Source organism: Arachis stenosperma, chromosome 9, assembly GCF_014773155.1.
Source record: "Arachis stenosperma cultivar V10309 chromosome 9, arast.V10309.gnm1.PFL2, whole genome shotgun sequence".
Classification (NCBI taxonomy): Eukaryota; Viridiplantae; Streptophyta; class Magnoliopsida; order Fabales; family Fabaceae; genus Arachis; species Arachis stenosperma.
In genome coordinates, this window is record NC_080385.1 from 89,135,732 (window position 1) to 89,155,810 (window position 20,079).

At 35.6% G+C, this 20,079-nt stretch overlaps 1 protein-coding gene and 1 non-coding gene across 2 annotated transcripts; one reads left to right on the forward strand and one right to left on the reverse strand.

The window, feature by feature from the left end:
- Nucleotides 1-4,052: 4,052 nt before the first annotated feature.
- LOC130952149 (small nucleolar RNA R71) lies at nt 4,053-4,156 on the forward strand. Its single transcript, XR_009074329.1, has one exon. It is a non-coding gene; the product is annotated as a small nucleolar RNA R71 (small nucleolar RNA).
- An 8,108-nt stretch (nt 4,157-12,264) lies between these two features.
- On the reverse strand, nt 12,265-19,851 carry LOC130951497 (phosphoribosylaminoimidazole carboxylase, chloroplastic). The gene is made up of 18 exons (XM_057880152.1): nt 19,579-19,851; nt 19,389-19,425; nt 18,816-19,111; nt 18,085-18,300; nt 17,886-17,997; nt 17,515-17,577; nt 17,286-17,424; nt 17,023-17,078; nt 16,412-16,485; nt 16,133-16,280; nt 15,812-15,985; nt 15,316-15,403; nt 15,102-15,218; nt 14,214-14,311; nt 14,014-14,131; nt 13,836-13,930; nt 13,201-13,307; nt 12,265-13,061 (listed from the first exon to the last, which is right to left on the reverse strand). The coding sequence occupies exons 3-18, from the start codon at nt 19,037-19,039 to the stop codon at nt 12,968-12,970; spliced, it is 1,923 nt and encodes a 640-aa protein (XP_057736135.1). The 5' UTR covers nt 19,040-19,111; nt 19,389-19,425; nt 19,579-19,851; the 3' UTR covers nt 12,265-12,967.
- Between the last annotated feature and the right edge of the window lie 228 nt (nt 19,852-20,079).

Here is a 20,079-nt window from a genome sequence, read left to right on the forward strand (position 1 = left end):
AACCCAAGAGATATACATTCAATATAAGATAGAACGGAAGTGGTTGTCAGGCACGCGTTCATAGGTTGAGAATGGTGATGAGTGTCACGGATCATCACATTCATCATGTTGAAGTGCGAATGAACATCTTAGAATAGAAACAAGCGTGATTGAATAGAAAACAGAAATAATTGCATTAATTCATCGAGACACATCAGAGCTCCCTACCCCCAACCATGGGGTTTAGAGACTCATGCCGTAGGAGATATAAATTCATATGTAAAATGTCATGACATGTAGAGGCTATTCCTTACATTTAACTCCAGCTTTTGTGCCAGTTTGGGCGTTTAACTCCAGCTTGTATCCTGTTTCTGGCGTTTAACGCTAGAATAGGGTAGAAAGTTGGCATTAAACGCCAGTTTGCGTCATCACAACTCGGGCAAAGTATGGACTATTATATATTGCTGGAAAGCCGAGGATGTCTACTTTCCAAAACAATTGAGAGCGCGCCAATTGGACTTCTGTAGCTCTAGAAAATCTATTTCGATTGCAGGGAGGTCAGAATCCAACAGCGTCTGCAGTCCTTTTTCAGCCTCTGAATCAGATTTTTGCTCAGGTCCCTCAATTTCAGCCAGAAAATACCTGAAATCATAGAAAAACACACAAACTCATAGTAAAGTCCAGAAATGTGATTTTTGCATAAAAACTAATAAAAATACACTAAAAAGTAGCTAGATCCTACTAAAAACTATATGAAAATACCCCCAAAAAGCGTATAAAATATCCGCTCATCAGTGTCCAGCACCTCTTTGGTTACTTAATGTTTTGTCACAAAGTAGCTCTTAATTGTAGACTTTTAGTTGATAATCCCGAGTTAGTTAACCCAAGTTACCGGGTGATAGAGCACCCCTTAGAACTTAGTCATCCAAGCTTATCCTTGTACACAAACATCACGGACATGTATCTAAAGTTTCAAGCTATTGGTGCCTAGCCTTATTGATTGCTTTCTTTTGCTTCTTTCTTTTTCATTTTCTTTCTTTTACAAGGAACTTCTTATTCACAAAGTTGCATAGAATGCACATCAAGCTCATACCTAGAGAATCATTCTATCCTTCAACCTTATTCATGAACCAACTAATTAATTAAGCATATACCACCACATCCTAGGACTTTATTCATCCTTCACAAGGTTAGACTTCACTCTTTTCTTTTCATAACATTTTCTTTTTATTGAAACTTGGAAATCAAGCATACAATCAAGTCATGGTGCAATGACACAAGTGCAAAAACTAATAAGCCAAATAGAAAACACATGATGCAAACTGAATCATGATTATTATGCTTAAAAGAAAGATAGACAAACAGGGGTACAACTATACTTTCAATCAAAATATTTAAAGCAGGGACAGTCATGTAACACTACAACCTCTTGGTGTTCACTTGCTTCACTCCTTGTCATCATCATTGTTGGCTTTTGTATCTTTCTTCTGTCTCTCCAGATGATGATGCATAATTTTTCCAAGGACTGAGGTGCTACTTGCAAGGATCTTGAAAGTTGCTTGTCCCCAAGCACTTGAGAGATAGTTATCATGCATGTATGTCTGTGAGTTTCTGAACTAAATTTGGTGTCTGAACACCAAACTTAGTTCCTTGCTTACTTCTATATGCAACTGGTTGCATGCATGAAACATCATATGCTTTTAATTCTATTAAGAAAACCAAACTACAAAGCTAGAAAGCAAACAAGTGCAAAGCTAATTAGCTTCTGTGATTGTTTGGGGTTAGTGATTAGCCATGCTATTGTAGGGTTGCAATGTGTTTATGTGAAATTCATGGTGGAACACCAAACATAGTACCATATATTCACCCTTGAATTGTTCACTTATGACATAATCACTTTGGTGTGCAACACCAAACTTATCTCCTTACAATACATCAAAGTTTACTTAACTCTTTATTTCGACAAGATTATGAAAAAGATTACCTCTGGTTGGGTTGCCTCCCAACAAGTACTTCTTTAACGTCACTAGCTTGACGGTTGTCCCTTGTTAGGGAGGATTGGTGCACGAAACTGGCTCCGCAGAATTTTCCACATGTTCCAGAGACAGGATCCTGTTCATAGTGTGTGGAATGACTGGATTGTCTATGAAGACAACTCTCATGCCAGGTGAGAGGCCTTCAGTAGGGATTTTCTTATCCCTCTAGCTTTTAGGTACTTTCTTCTTAGTACCTTTGTTCTCAGTACTTGATAATGGCTGCCCAACACCAAACTTAGAATTGGTGTTTGAGGGATCTGTCTAACTTTTCACTGAGAGAGAAGGTTAGAACTCTAAGTGTTGCACAACTGTTTCTCTATGATCGGAGGGAGAGTTAGGGTTAGGTATCTTGAACAAGATGTGGTCCTCCCAAAACTGTAGAATCAGCTCTCCCTTTGCTATATCAATGATGGCATTGGCAGTAGCTAGGAAGGGTCTTCCAAGGATGATGGATTCATCCTCTTCCTCGCCAGCATCCAAGATTATGAAATCTGCAGGGATGTAAAGGTTCTCAACCTTTACTAAGACATCCTCTACACAACCATAAGCCTTTTTTATTGACCTGTCTGCCATCTCTATAAGATTCTTGCAACTTGTACCTCAAAGATTCCCAACTTCTCAATTACAGAGAGTGGCATAAGTTTTATGCTTGACCCTATGTCACACAAAGCCTTATCAAAGGTAATGGTGCATATGGTGCAGGGAATCAGGAAGCGTTCGGGATCCGGCAGCTTCTGAGGTAGTTTCTGCTGAAACAAGGCATTGAGTTCCTTGGTGAGCACTAGAAGTTCTTCCTCCAATGGCTCTGTGCCAAACAACTTGCCATTCAGCTTCATCAGAGTTCCTAGGTACCAAGCAATTTGCTCTTCCCTAGTTTCCTCTTCCTCATCAGAGGAAGAGTACTCTTCAGATTCTATGATCTTCAACCAAGCATTCAAGGAAACTTCAATGGGCTCCTCATAAACCTTTGGTTCCATCAATTCTTTAATAGGGAAGTTCTCAGTGGGCTTAGGGTTGCCAACTATCCCTATTATAGCGTTCAACGCCAGGACTTATGTGTCTTTGGGCGTTGAACGCCCATCATGCATACCTTTACTGGCGTTCAATGCCAGTGATGGTGCCTTTGTGGGCGTTGAACACCCAGTAAGGAGTTCCTTTCGGCCGTTCAATGCCAAGGATGGTTTCTTGTTGAGCATTGAACGCCCAGTAGGGAGTTCCTTACTAGCATTCAATGCCAAATTATCTCATTTAGATTCCACCTCAATGTCCACTGTGATGGCCTTGCACTCTTCTCTTGGGTTCACTTCAGTGTTACTAGGAAGAGTGTTAGGAGGGGTCTCAAGGATTCTCTTGCACAGCTGACCAACTTGTACCTCTAGATTTCTCATAGAGGACCAAGTTTCTGTTATAAAACTGTGAGTGGTCTTAGAGAGTTCAGAGACTATGGTTGCTAAGTCAGAAAGTCTCTACTTAGAAGTCTCCATCTGTTGCTGAGAGGATGGGAATGGTGGTCTGTTGTTGAACCTATTATGGGTTCTTCCACCTTAATTATTATTGAAGCCTTGCTGAGGCTTCTATTGATCCTTCCATGAAAGGTTAGGATGATATCTCCATGAGGAGTTGTAGGTGTCTCCATAGGGTTCTCCCATGTAATTCACCTCTTCCATCATGGGTTGATCTGGATCATAGGCATCTCTATCATTGGAGGTGTCATGAGTGCTGCTAGTTGCAGCTTGCATTCCAATCAAGTACTGAGAGATCATATTGACCTGTTGGGTCAAGATCTTGTTCTGATCCAATATGACATTCAGAGTGTCAACTTCCAGGACTCTTTTCTTCTGAGCTACCCCATTGTTCACAGGGTTCCTCTCAGATGTGTACATGAATTGGTTGTTTGCAACCATTTCAGTGAGTTCATGTGCCTCTTCAGGCGTTTTCTTCAAGTGGAGTGATCCACCAACAGAATGATCCAAAGACATTTTGGATATCTCAAATAGGCCATCATAGAAGATTCCTAGGATAGACCATTCCGAGAGCATGTCAGGAGGACACATCCTGATCAGTTGCTTGTATCTTTCCCAAGCTTCATAGAGGGATTCACCCACTTTTTGTCTGAAGGTTTAAACTTCCACCCTGAGCTTGCTCAGTTTTTGAGGTGGAAAGAACTTGGCCAAGAAAGTATTGACCAATTTTTCCCAAGAGTCCAGGCTTTCTTTGGGTTGGGAATCCAACCACATCCTAGTTCTGTCTCTAACAGCAAAAGGGAAAAGCATAAGTCTGTAGACCTTAGGATCCACTCTATTGGTCTTAATAGTATCACAGATTTGTGAGAATTCAGATAAGAATTAATGTGGATCTTCCAGTGGAACTCCATGGAACTTGCAATTTTGTTACAAGAGAGAGAGACTAACTGAGGCTTTAGCTCAAAGTTATTTGCTCTAATGGAAGGTATGGAGATACTTCTTCCATAAAGGTCAGAAGTTGGTGCAATGAAGTCACCAAGAACCTTTCTTTCATCTCCTACATTATTCTGTTCGGCTGCCATATCTGTGTTTTCAGCTTCTTGTACGAATAGCTCTGTGAGGTTTCCTCCAGAATGTTGCACTTTAACTTGCTACAAATGCTTCCTTAGGGTTCTCTCAGGTTCAGGATCAAAGAGAGTTTCTTTATCTCTGTCCCGCTCATAAACCAGAAAAAGAAAACAAGAAAGAAGAAGAATGGGAGCTCTATGTTAAAGAATAGAGGACTCCTTGTGAGAAGTGAAGAAGAAAAAAGAATGAAGATGGAGAGAAGAGAAGAAGAATTTGAATAAAAGGGGTTAGGAAATTCAAAAATTAAGAAGAGAAAAGAAAAACTAGAATTAAAATATTCTTATTTTATTTTTATTTTATTTATTAATTGAATTCGAAAATAAAAGCTTATTAACTAAAAAGATTTGAAAATTAAATGATGAATTTCGAAAAGAAGAGAGAGGAATAAAGGAAAGTTTTCGAAAATAGGAGAGAGAAGAATTAGTTAGGATGTTTTGAAAAAGAAGAAAGAGAAAACAAGTAACTAATTAAGAAGGATTTGAAAATAAGATAAGATACAAGATTTGAAAAATTTTTATTGAAATTTGAAATTTGAATTTTAAATTTTGAATTTTAAAATTTGAATTTTAAAATTTGAATTTTGAATTTTTAAAATTTGAATTTTGAAAATCAAATTTTAAATTTTAAATTTTGAATTTGAAACAAGATGAAATAAAGATTTGAATAAGATTTGGATTTTGAAAAGATTTGATTTTGAAATTCAAATTTAAGATAATATAAGATAATGATTTGAAATTTAATGAAAGATAACAAAAGATAAGATAAAGATTTGAAAAAAATTCTAAATTTAAAATTTAAAAGAAAGATAAGATAAGATAAGATATAATAACAATTAAAAGAAAAGAATTGAAAAGATAAGATTTGAAATTTTAAATTTGAAATTAAGATAAGATAAGATAATCATTTGAAATTTTTGTTTGAAATTTTCGGAAAAAATTTTAAAATAAAGATAGAAAATATATTTTTTATTTTTTGAATTAATGAAAAAAGAGAAAAACAACTAAAAGACACCAAACTTAAAACTTTTAGATCAAAAGACACTAAAATTTTAAAAATTAAAAAGACAAACACCAAAAGAAACCAAACTTAAAAATTTTATTATCAAAACAAGAAAAGAAACAAGAACAACTTGAATACAAAGAAAGAACACTAAGACAATTTTCGAAAATTCAAAGGAAACAAACATAAAGGACACCAAACTTAAGAATTGATACTAGACTCAAACAAAAGACACTATTTTTGAAAAGTTTTTTGAAAAGAACACCAAGAAAATTTGAAATTTTAACAAGAACAAGAACAAAAGACACAAATAAAAGATAAAGATTGATAAAGAAAAAAAAAAGTTTTGAAAAGTTGTTTATTTTTTCGAAAAAAGGAAATAAAAAACTCAAACAAAATAGTAAAAAGTACCTAATCTATGCAACAAGATAATCCGTTTGTTTGTCAAATTTGAACAATCCCCAACAACAGCGCCAAAAACATGGTGCACGAAACTGGCTCCACAAAATTCGCACAACTATGCTGGCAAGTATACCGGGTCGTCCAAGTAATACCTGAGGTGAGTCAGGATCGATCCCACGAGGATTGTTGGTTTGAGCAAGTAGTGGACACCTTGCAGATCTTAGTTAGGCGGATAGAAATTATAGTTTGTCACAAAAAGCATATAAAACATATAAATAGAACGTTACTAGGAAGATAGGAATTCAATGGTGATAGAATGGTTGAGGCTTCGGAGATGCTTTGTCTTTCCAGATTAACTTTTCTTACTGTCTTCTTCAATAACCTTCTGATTCCTTCAATGGTAGCCGTAAGTGATTAAATCATGTCCTCTCATCAAGTTAACCTCCTCTACTGCAGCAATCCACCACGTTGAGATGACTCATGTCCTCTCATCAAGCTACCTCTAGGTTTCTCACTGTAACAGAAGATGAAGCTCTAAGCAGTCCACTCCCCTTCACAATCCTACTCAAGGTGCCACAAACAAGGCAGATCTTCCATATCAGAAAATGCTACTTCTCTGACTCTAGCCTTAACGCCACAGAAACTTCACGCACCCATAGTCAACAGGATTATGTCACATATCCAAAGTTGCTCAGATGCTCTATTGGAATCCGCAATGCAATCTCTAGGTTTAGTTCAACACTATCCTGTTCAAGAATCGCACAGAACCCATGTAGAACAAGGGTGATTGTCACAGGTCACCCTCAATTCATAAGATGAAGAACGAGGTTGCATAAGAGAATAGAATCAGACATATTAAATGAAAATAGTAATATTATTGATCCAAGAAACTCAGTAGAGCTCCTAACCTTAACCTTAGGAGGCTGTTCGAAAATACAATGGAAAAAATAAAGTGGGCAAGAGTCCTCTAACAAGGGTGAACTCTTGTATATAAACACTAACCTGCTAACTAAGGATTACAAAAATATGATAGACTAGACTTAGGAGTGTGAAAATCCACTTCTAGAGCCCACTTGGTGAGTGTTTGGGCTGAGCTTTGAGTGTCTCCACGAGCTAGGGTCCCTTAGGGGCGTTGAACGCTGGCTAGGGACCCCCTTTTGGGCAATGGACGCTAACTGCTCCCCTGTGAGCACTGGACACTAGGAATAGGGCTGGACGCTGGCATTGAATGCTAGTTTTGGGCCTTCATTTCCAAAACAAAGTATGAACTATTATATATTTCTGGAAAGCCCTGGATGTTAGCATTCCATAGCCGTTGAGAGCACGCCATTTGGACTCCTGCAGGTCGAAAAAGCTCCTTCGAGTGTATGGAGGTCAGATCCTAACAGCATCTGCAGTCCTTTCTCTGCTTCTGAATCAGACTTTTGCTCAAGCTCCTCAATTTCAGCCAGAAAATATCTGAAATTACCATAAAACATGCAAACTCAAAGTAGAATCCAAAAATGTGAATTTTGCACTAAAACTTATGAAAATATAATAAAACTTAAACAAAACATAATAAAAACTATATGAAAACAATGCCAAAAAGCGTATAAAATATCCAGTCATCAAGGATGATGATCATTGTGTCTCAGCTCCTCTCCTCTCACAGTGGATTTTCTTCTAGTATCCTCCTTGATGATCTCAACATGTTCAAGTGATAGGACTTTGTTCACTGTGTATAATCCAGGAAGTTGAGATGGTATTACAAAGAATTGAGGTGGTATTATTGGTTGGTAGCTTAGCATCACTTTGTCCTCTGGTGGAAAACCTTTAGTGGGGATTTTCTTGTTTCTCCAACCTCTTGGCACCCTCTTCTTGAGATTCTTTTCTTCTTCAGGAGGCGCTTCATTCTTTGTAGGCTCAGTGTCAAGATATCTCTTGTTGGTTGTCACATATGGAGGTTTCAGTTGTGGGTCCTTGATAAACCCTAATTTTGTGATTTATCTTGTGTTGAATTTAGGGGATTTTATCAACTTTTCTCACATTTATTCAATGAAATAGCATGATTTTGTGAATTTCTCCTAATTTGTGCTTAAGAGTAAAAACATACTTTTTAGGCCTTAAAATTTGATAATTTTAATTCACTTTAATTCCATTCGATGCCTTGATATATTTGTTAAGTGATTTCAGGATTAGTCCTCCTTAGTTTCCATGACTTCTTGAACTTGTTGCACCTCTTCTACTTCTTTCTTCTCTTTCAAGCATGGACTTAGGAGTTCTGGAGGTGACTCATTAGGTGCCTCCTTCAAGTTTGTATCTACGGAATCAATCTTCATACAATCATTCTCTTGAGCAAAATCATTCATGGTTTTGAAAACATGGAAGACTAACTGTTCATCATGCACTCTCAGCACCAATTCTCCCCTTTCAACATTTATCAATGCTCTAGCCGTAGTTAAGAAAGGTCTTCCCAAAATGATAGGGTGATGGTAATCTTCCTCCATGTCAAGAATGACAAAATCTGTCAAGAGGAAGTATTTCCCTACTTTTACCAATATGTTTTCCACAACCTAAAGTGCTTGTTTACAGGATTTGTCAGCCAATTCGAGGGCTATTTGTGTGGGCTTCAATTCAGTAATTTGGAGCTTCTTCATCAAGGACAAGGGCAAGAGATTTATACTTGCTCCAAGGTCACAGAACCCTCTATCAATTGTCTTGTTGCCTATGGTGCATGTGATATGGAAGCTTCTTGGGTCCTTCTTCTTTGTTAGCAACTCTCTTTGGATGAGAGCACTGCACTCCTTGGTCATCACAACAGTTTGTCCTCCATTCAAGGGACTTTTTTTTGGTAGCAATTCCTTCATGAACTTGATATACAGTGGCATTTGCTGAAGAGCTTCTATGAAGGGAATGTTGATATGAAGTGACTTGAATATTTCTAAGAATCTAGAGTATTATTTTTCCTTGGTATTTCCCTTGAGCCTCTGGGGGTAAGGAGCTTTTGGCACAGAGGGCTTTAGGGCCTCCTGCTTCATTGAATCATCATTTTGTGTGCTTTTGTTTCCATCTTGCTTTTGCTCCTCCAACTCCTTTGTTGGGGCTTCTTTATTATGATCTTCCCGCTTGGTGGCCTCTTTTTCCAAAACCTTCCTACTCTTCAGGTTAGTTGCCTTGCATTCTTCCCACTTCATGGTCTTTGCTTCTCCCCTAGGATTATTTTCAGTATCACTTGGGAAACTGTTTGTGGGTTTGGGTATTTGCTGAGAAAGATATCCCACTTGTGTTTCAAGTTTTTATTTGCAGCTCCTTGATTCTGCATGTTAGATCTCACTTCTTGATGCGTGTGCATCATTGTCGGTTTTTAGTTATTATTTTAGTAGATTTTAGTTAAGTTTTCATACAAATTTGGTTAATCAATAATTAATAGCATGAAATATCTCTACATGAAATAAAATATTAAGCATAACTGAAATTGTAGCTAATTTAGGAATATACAGGGTAAATGTGATGAAATAGATAATACTAAGTGAAGTTGTGATTATGAGCATTATTAGCACACTTAGTATATTAAGATCATCTTGTATATTACTCTGATGCACTATGTGTAATGCTTGATAGGATGCAATAAGCAAAGGCTGAAGAGGACAACGCACAAGAACGTAAAGTTATAAAGGGGTTGGTAATGATACCATGAGGCCAACAACGCCACAACTGTAGATTCTGGGAAGTGTGCCTACACACGAGCTTGTGTGTATGCACAAAAGCTGCATAATTCAAGGAGTGTGTGTGGCTTGTGCGTGCGCACAAGTCAGCGTTACCAACGCTAACGTTGGTCTTAACAACGCCTGCAATAAGAAGAATGCGTACGCACAAGGGTTGAAGATTTCACAAAGTGCACGTACGCACAAGTGCACCTTTTCACAAAAAAAATATAAAGGCATTGGTAACGCCAGAAACGCTGGGGATAACGCCAGAAAGGGCCTGGGAGCATTTTTTTAGCGTTAGCAATGCTAAAAACACCCCCGATAACGTCAAATCACCCCTGGAGCTCAATACAATTCATGTCTCATCCAAGTCCACTTCAAAGTTCAAGCAAGTCAGCCCACACGTACGAATCAATCAAGGCCACAAGAAGCATCTAGAATAGTGAATTTTCTTTTAATTGTAATTTGCTTTTAATTTCATTTTCATTTGTAATTTAGGAGAGCCTGGGATTAGAAAGGACCCTAGGCTTGAACCTTGAATGATTGGATTTTAGGAATGCCTAGTAGGTTCGTATCGTTTTACATCGTCTCTATTTGGAAGTGTTATCCTACTGAAAGCCCGAAAGGATGATGTTCTCACTCGTTTTGAAAATTGTTTATTTTCATATGCAAGGCGTGATGCACCTTGTTGAGCATGCCAAAATCTCTGTGGAAAGCGAAGACTCCTCTTTATTTTGTACTTAGATTTTTTTTTCTACTTTTGTATATGTATATGTATATCACTCTTAGAGGCTGGTTTATAAAGAAATAGGTTGTATTTTGTTTACTTCTGTGTTGTATTATACTTTCTAGTCAGTCTTGTCTTCGCAGATCGAGGCTAGTATTTGCTATGTATTTTCTTTGAACTCTTATATATATATATATATATATATATATATATATATATATATATATATATATATATATATATTTGTCGTTTATGTTTATTGTCAACATTAGAGTGTGATGCGATTATTGGTTGTCTTTTCTTCACATACTCTTACTTAAATTACATTTCTTCAACCTATACATAAGTACATTTGGTTTTAGAGGTCGTAATGCTTCATCACCTTTAATTTATGACTACAGCATAAGGCTTTGTATGGTAGGATGTTACAATATTTTTTAAAAAATTATCATTTATAAGTTATCTTTTAAAAAGTCAGTAGATCTTAGCAGAAAAATAAATAAGTCAGCACTCCTTATTCCACGTATAACATATGACTCGGCTCTATTTTGTTTTTGGATGGTCACTTGGTTTTCTTGGAAGGTGACTTGACTCGTATCTTTTCTTTTTTTGGACATCATACTTGACTCTTTTCTAAGAGTGAAAAACGGTTAGGTTGGATATTGGATTAATTGTATATCAGACTCGTATGGATAAATTCAAAATCAACCATTAAAGTTAAAGTTAAACACCATATCACCAACTTTAATTTCACGGCCAAATATGAAATATTAGAACCTTCACGATTAAGCAATTACATTTGGGTTTGGCAGAATGTAAAATATTTGATGATCTCTTGAAAACTTAGTCATTCTAGTTGTACCTAAAAATGAAAATGGACCGGACTATCAATGAGGAGCTTGTAACTAGACTTATTTTAGACTCAGATTCAACTCAATTTGTTTTATTAAATAAGTCAGTCTTGAGATTTTTGTAAAGCCTTAACAGGGTTAGGCTATAGCCTTTAAAAAAGCCTACGAAACTCATTAAGTCGGCTCATTAAATTTTTTTCTTTTGTAAAATAAATTATTCTTAGTCTAGACTTTCAACTATTCATTTATATTAAACACAAAACAAAACTAAAAAGAATCAATAGTCTAGTTAATTATAAAATTATAACTTTTTTATTCAAAGAAAAAGTTTATAGATTGTAAGTATAACTATGATATATGACTAACAATTTATATATAAATGAATTATGCTTTACAAATTATGAATTATAAATTTTGAAATACATTTAACGTTAATTTAGAATTTTTAAGTTTATTGTTTTAAATTATAATTTACGAAACAGATTTTTCAGATAGACTTGTGGACTTGTCGGGCTTTAAACACGTCGGACTCAATTCTTAAAAAAATCCTACGAGAAGTAACAAGCCTAAACTTAAACCATCCATTTACAATGACTCATCAAATCTATAACTTGAGGCAGCTCGGTCCATTTCCACTAGTTATAACCCTATTAAGATTCTCTAATGCAAGAGCTCTCAAACCCAAGTGCATGAAATGTGGCTCCTAGTTGTACAAGACTCTCTTTGTTAATATTTGAAATAGCAATCAATTTGGTTTTCAAAGATGTAATCGCTAATTAATGTTACTTAAGCTTTTTAGTTAAGAATCGAATTTATGTCTACAAGTCGTCTTCTCATTGTTATTAGGATGGTAATAACGTATTAGATGACATGTCAGCAAAAAATCTTATGACAAATAGAATGGTCAAAATAAGTGAGTATTCCATGTGATATTTTAAAGTTCAGATTAGCATCCCAATACCATCATATGTATGAAATTTATAGAGGATTAGATTCACAATAAAAAAATTCAAAACCAAATTAACTCCAACTGAGAAAATTAATCCGTCGTAAATCAAAACTCCATTTAAGAATTTGCTACATGCACCAGATAGATTCAAATCTACCAACACTTGTTTAAGCAGATGAGTAAACTAACTACTCGACCAACCAAAGTTAGTATGCGTAGTGATCTTATGACAATGCCAAAAAGCCACTGTACACCAGGTTCGTGTGGATGGCAATGCCAAAGGAGTGCGGAGGTCTCAAACTTGTGTATGAATTTTTGATAAATTGATTGCATTAGAAACTTAAAGGACTAACCAATTTGGGTTGGTCGAGTGGTCAACTCACTCGTCCACGTAAACAAGTGTCAGATGTTTGAATCCCACCTTGTGCATGTAACAACCCATTAACTAGCGTCAAACCCTTAAATGGAGCTCAAATCCGTGACGGATTAGTCTTTGACCTATTGAGGGATACTGTGGGCAACCAAAAAAAAAAACTTAAAGGACGGGTTTTAACTCAGATTACAACCTTTAAGTTCTTTCTATTGTTCCTATTGTTGCACCTATCAACCTTAATCCACTTATTAGTGATGCCCTCTAACATTTAAAATGTGAAAACCCTCATTATGACATTTTCTCATGTGTCAAAACTTTGTAGCAGTACAAAAATTACAACAGACTATGGAAAAATAATCACTAAATTGACTGGTTCAACTATCTAAGTAAGATTGCCAACCTTCGTTTTGTAACTTATCTCCTTTCTTCAATACCATTTGCTTTTGGTCTTCTAGGTATTGGCTCATCCTGCATTATTCGTCACATTATATTATTTAGCGAAAAAATGAAATAATTTATAATACTTTATTCTTTTGTGAGTGTTACTGCATTAAACAAATTTTGTATGACAGATATTAAGAGAAAGGAAGAAGCTGAAGGAGCAAACCTCGATCGAAGGTTATCGTCAGCAACACTTAAAATCCTCACTGCGAGCAATCCAGCATTAGTGGCATTGTTGACTGCAACGGTGGCGACAGGGACACCTCTTGGCATCTGCACGGCCAAGAAGAGCAATTATCAGCTAGAGTACATTATCCAAAGATTCTGCTTTCCAGATTCATTTCTTGCATTTGATTACTTGCTCAAAACAAAGTATGTGAATTATGTGACAAGTGGATGTGTGCCTAACTGCCAGAATGTGACGAAGGGGTGAAATGGAAACACAAAAATTGTATTAGCAAAGCGATTTCAGCAGGTATTAAGTGGCAAATGAAAGCCGCCTTCAATTACATAGTTACACTGGTTTTCAGCATCCAGTTTTGCTTCTAGTAGTTGTTTAACTCGCTAAGAACTGCACCCTTTAAAAATCTTCATGTTCTTCAAAAATTGCTTCAAAAAAAGGATTACAAGGTTGTTTTCTAAAACAAACATGTATCTTCATTCACTAGCATTAACAAATATTCATCAGAAGCTTTTGTAACATTATTATTGTATCTTCAAGAGGCAATACTAGAAAGCATAAAAAAGAAATAACGAAGAGCATAGAAATGTTGGTAAGATATAATTTAAACAAAGATATACCTGGACAATTGACAAGAGTGAATCTATTCCATCTAGGGTTGAAGCACGCACAGGAACCCCTACGACAGGCAGGGGAGTAAGAGCAGCAACCATACCTGAGATACAAAAAGCTTAATTAATGCCAAAAGACAATTGATCTATATAAGAAATTTAATAAATTTCAATTGAAATAGCTTACCGGGCAAGTGAGCTGCACCACCAGCGCCAGCAATAATAACTTGTATGCCTCGTTCATGAGCAGAGGAGGCATAAGAAAACATCAGTTCTGGAGTTCGATGAGCTGACACTATTCTTACCTGAAATTTGATGCAGACATAGGTAAAGAAAAATATCTTCATACAGCACCCAAGTTAAAAAAAGGAAATTAATTAATTTGACCTCATGAGGAACATCAAACATCTCCAAGAACTCAGCAGCACTCTTCATAACAGGAAGATCTGAATCAGAACCCATGATGATCCCCACACGTGGAGTTACTACATTCAACAAACAAAATAAAGAATAACCAAGTGCAAAATGAAAAAATTTTCACTTCAAAGGTTATGGCAAAATAAATGACAATTAGAGGAAGAAAATTAGTGAATTTATGTTAGTTCCATGATCTTATCGTACTACTCTCCAGTCATTCACCAACTAATAACTATTTTAGAAAAAATGTCTGTGTGTTTTTTTATTTTTTTGGGGGGGGAGGGGAGGGGTGATTATATCACATTTCTCTGGCCATAATAAAATCTGGGTAATTTCAAACTCATCATTTTTTTCAGAATTCTTCCATAAGATAATACACAGATCCACTATACTGTTTTCCCAATAATGAAAAGGAAGATGTCTTGTTCCAAATGACTTAAACATATTAAAATAAAATTTGAAATTTGGTCAAACAAAATAGAAAATGTGATTACAAACTGAGGAATCTATTTTGTGGCATTAAAATGACAAGTATCCAATGAAAAATGGAAAATATACAGGGAATATAGAAAGGAAATACATTTGGCTGGATGAGCAGTGTATATTTTTATACACAAGTGAAAGAATTGACACAATCACAACTACTGGATATTTGAAAATTGCACAAATTCTAAGTTAAACTCAATTGGTTATACAGGCAGTCATATTATTTAAGTAATATTGTATAATATTTATGCAACACCCATGACAGAAATTGAAATTAACTATGAAGAGCATCCATCATCCTTTCTCTAGCAACCTAAGCTTAACATGTATACAAAAATAACATACAAGTAAAAAGATGTTTGTGTCACTAACCAGCAGACTTGTCATCTAACCTTTTCCCTTCTACTATTGTAGCAAGATCACTTTCAATATTTCCTAAAGAATTTCCAACAATGGTTATATGGCCCATCTTCCTTTGCTTTCTCATTTCTGACAAATTGTCATACAAATAATCAACCAGTGATAGCTGATAAGTGAGGTGGCTAGGAGTGATCAACCTGAAATTGATATTTAACCAGAGGTTCACCTGGTTTATCGTACCAATGAACAGAAGCACCAGGAACAGTCAATGCCCTTCTGATCAATTGATGAGCTAAACGAAAACCAAGCTCCCCCTATATTCATAAACCAGATTTCATGAATAAATATCATAATGATCTTCAGAAAAAACGTAAATTAATTAAAGGAGGAATTCGACAACCTATAAGTGCATAACTATCATTGATCTTTGGACCAAGATTAAATGAGAACCATTTCTGTTCAGATTCATGAAAACAAAGAAGATTCTGCATCTACTTTGATCAACATAAATTCCAACAAACATTTAATTTCCAACTAATGTATCTTTTGTCTATGAAAATAAGAGAATTTAACTATACTATAACTCCTCTAATTTTTTATTTACATTCAAATATTCTATCACCAGAGCAGGAACATCAATAGACCAGCATTTGTATTAAAATATGCAATAAGGACTGGAGCAGGAAAAAGGAAAGGGAAAATAAAAGAAATGAAAGGCTAACCTCTTCTTCACCTAGTATATTGTACATGATGGCAGCTGGAGTTTTCAATGAGGAATCACCAAGTGGAAGACCAACAACAGCGCGCAAATGTTGTTCAAATTGAGAGGTATAGCAAGATTCAATTGTATGATGCCCGCTATTGTGAGGTCTAGGAGCTACTTCATTTAACAGAATCTGTCAAAGGCACCATCACCATAAGGGATTAAAAACAAATACAATGCATTTTCCAGCAGTAGAAGATTTAACAGTAAAAGAAAGCAAATTTCTCTTTCAAGAAGAAAATAACATCATATTGTCTAAATCAAAATATAATATCAAAACCTGTCCATCGTCTGTCAAGAACAATTCAACTGCAAACACACCAGCACCTTCTAGTGATCTAACAGCACGGCATGCAACTTCAGCAGCACGCTCTCTAATCTTCCATTTCACATTAGCTGGAGCCTTAACTATGTGACATATATTGTCCCTAAAACAAAATGTAAATCCCTAAGCAGATTGTATAGGGCAGATGTATTACATTGCTAAAACATTTATATTGCTAAAACATTCATGATTCAACACCTTCCTTACTAAGCATGTAAGTACTCTTCATCTTACCTGTGAATAGTTTCAACAACAGGATAACATGAAATAGAATTGTTTCTTTCTCTTGCCACAATCACAGCTAGCTCCTGCAATTATATAGGAGAAAGAAAATGTCAGAATATCCATAAATACAAAAAGACCTGACAAAGTAGAAATTTTAAGTTATGACAATTATACAATGTTTTCAGTGAATTAAAATACATCTTTAAGTAACTGCAAATTAAAATTGCACGAACACTATGAAGCGTAATCCTAATTCTACATATCAGAAAAGATATAACAGCAAGAGAATTTTGCAAGTGATACAAGTACATTTTTGGAATTGAATGAGTTTGTTACATCTTATGATAATTTACATTTCATTGAAAGACAAACTGTTTTCACTTTTGGAGGGAAATTCTGTTAAGATTACTGGATTATATAAATCAGGGCACTGTTAGCTGAATGAGAATCATAGTTAATAATAAAACAAGCATCCTACAAAAACTCAAAATTTATTGCAAATCACACATACAAAAGTCCAAGATATGGTGGCTTAATTACTAAAAACCAGCAATATTCTTTCGAACATACAATATGTGAATAACGGAAAATTATCAAAATAAAAGTCACTAACAGATAACCTTAACAAAAGGTGCCCATTTCTCAGCATATAAACCTCGGCTGAATCCTCCAAGAGCTGCAAAGTTTGGGAGGAGTTAAAGAACAAAAAGAAAATTAATGCGATGCATACATAAACAGGTAGGGCCTTTTATTTAAAAAAAAATAAAAAATAAAAAATCTTCTTTGAGCTAATAATAAGTATTAATCAAAGATCAATTTCACTTATTCTAAGTTTCCACTCCAAGAAAGAAAAGAAGATACACATATTGAAAAAAACAATTACCATCCACAGCAGAGGGAAGTTCATTTTCAGTTTTAGCAACAGCATTTCCTCGCCCATCATAAGCTAATCTCCTACTCTTAATCATTAGAGGATAGCCAAAGAGTTCCCCTACTTTCTTGGCACCTTCAAGGTCATCTATCTGTACAATGTACATTCTCACATCAGTATACAATCTTAAAGATCCAATTTTTAGGTACTACTCTAACTATAACTAGGATAAGCAGCAGACCTGCATAAATTCAGGAAGTGGAATTCCATTCTGTGAGAAATGAACCTTTTGCAGATACTTATCCTATAACATTTTAAAGGTCATATCACTGAAATCATTAGTAAATAACATCCTTTTTTAACTTAAATTTAAAACAACATGATAATCTGTTAAAAATATCATATAACATATCCATTTAAAGGACAAAATCATAGAACCAAATTCTAGAACAGAAGTTAACAGTTCTGTTCTGAATGAATGTGGAATATTTTTGAAGATATGCCACTGCAACACTTTATGCATCAAGTGGGAATATCAAATTGTTCATATTTTGTCTATTAATCCAATAAGTGAACACCAAGAAAATGCCACCGAATCTACCTAGATAATACCTGAATAATTCTTATAGTAGAGGCTTTGGGTTGGCAGTCAACTCCTTGTTTCTCAAGCTTTTCCAATGTATCAACATCAACATGTTCAATTTCAACCGTCAATACTCCACACCTAAACACAAACCAAACCAGATAATACAGATTATTTCGAATAAGGAGATGACGTATTCAAAATTATCGTATACTGCATAAAACAAACCTCTTTGCAAATTCCTCGACAGTAGCACTGTCATCAAAGCTTCCAACCATATGATGATAAGACGGGGAACTTGCTGGGCAGTTCTCCTGTGGATCTAGGACCATGACTTTGATTGCCATCTGAGAAGCAGCTTGACATAACATGCGACCCAATTGGCCTCCTCCTAGAACCCCAACAATCACTTCTGACAGTCCGCGGACCGGCAATTCATCATTGCTACACACATACACAAGACCATCAATAAAAAATTTGTTGAGCTTTCCACCGACATTTTTGGTTTCAGATGCTTTAAGACTACATATTGTTTATATTACACGGATATCCAATCATGTGTTCTCATGGCACGGTAAAATTTTGTTGATCGTCTACAGACATTTTCAGCTTCCTAAACGTCAAGACTAGGAACAATTATTTTTATATGCCTTAATACTCTAAATCTGAATTCTGAAAGGGCTACTCTCACAACAAGCCTAAAACAAAATCCATCAACAAAAAGGGCCAAAAGTTCCCAATGTTGAAAACTTTTGAAACTTTCAATTGCTGTAAGCTTTGTAACTTTGATTTTTTTTTTTCCTTCTCTCAATTAAAAGTTTCAACTTTGATAACATTAACAACTGCTGATAGCGCACCCATTAGCAAATACATATTCCTAATAAAAATGCAACAACCTCAACCTCCTCAGAGAAACTAGATAATCAAAAAAATAAAATAAAAAATAAAAAAATACGCACCTTAGGGAAACAGGATCTTGTGATGCTTGGAAAATGAGTTGGGCCTGCTGAGAGTGCTTCAACTTCAAAGAAGAAAAAGGAGGAAGAGGGGTTTGCTCCATGAAGAAGCCAAGTGAGATAGCTGAAGAACTACTTGTTGTTGTTGCTGCTTTGGTACAAGGATGATGATGATGAAGGCAAGGCCTGAAGCCAAAACCGGAGAAGGTGCGCACACTCTGAAGCATACTCAAACCTCACCTAAGTTTCTGCAGCACAAAACACACACCTTCCTGTTCCACTCTGAGTATGCCTAAAGCCTAATAAACGAAAAAATAAAAGGTAAAACTTTAATCCTCTTAATATAAACACACAATACAACGAACAATGCACAAAGCAATAATCTCTGAAAAAAAATTTAAAAAAATCGATTATAATTTTGCAGCAAACTAATAAAGTAGCCAGGTTTCATTCAAATTTACCAATTTACTTAGTAAAACATCAAACTAACAAAGTAACAAAAGCATCAATTTTACAGCAAACACACAAAACATCAAAAACAGCAAACATCAATTTCATATCAAACAGCAAACTTACTTGCAGATGGAGAGAGAGGGAGGAGCTCGGCGGCAAGCTGGAGGCGGCGACGAGAGGGGAATAACAATAAACGATACAGTTAATTTTCTTAATTTTAGGGAATAATGAAGTGAGGCACACATTAAATAGAAATTTTGAAACGAATTTACGTTGGTTATCACAAAATAAATTTGCAGAACCAGATGCTTACTTTGCTTTACTTTATGAATGGATGCAAAATAGTGTGGCTCAGAGTGAGCTTCACACAACGAATTTATTCACTTCACTTCACAGGTCTTCACGGGTTGGTCTTTTCTTTTCTCTTTTTTTTTTTTGAAAAATAATCGTCTAATAACGAGAATGAGAAGAGATGTTGCGGTTGCGCTGTCAAGTGAGTCGCGTAGGAGACGAAGACAGCGGCGGCCGCAGCGATTTCAGAGGCGGGAGAGCAAAAACGAAAATTAGAGTGGGAACTGGGAAGACAGTGTGCCTTTTAGTGTGGTTGGTAACTAAATACAAAGAATAAATAAATATTCAGCCCAAATAAACATCCAAGCACCTTTGTGTTAAGTTCAATCAACCAGGTTCAATACTAAAAAATTCACTCCCATTAATGAGAGTATGTCCGAAAATATTTCAATTCACACTAAAATATAAAAAAAATGTTCCTTCTTTTAATTCAAAACTGCAACAAAAAAATTTTAAACCTCTT

Bases quoted from the DNA above. Each gene is read 5' to 3' on its own strand.
- LOC130951497 (XM_057880152.1), bottom strand. From the start codon at position 19,039: ATGCTTCAGAGTGTGCGCACCTTCTCCGGTTTTGGCTTCAGGCCTTGC. The intron at 18,301-18,815 runs GTGCGTATTTTT...GTATGTGTGTAG, and splicing joins CAAGATCCTGTTTCCCTAAG to CAATGATGAATTGCCGGTCC. The intron at 15,986-16,132 runs GTTTTGATATTA...TGCCTTTGACAG, and splicing joins TCTTGACAGACGATGGACAG to ATTCTGTTAAATGAAGTAGC.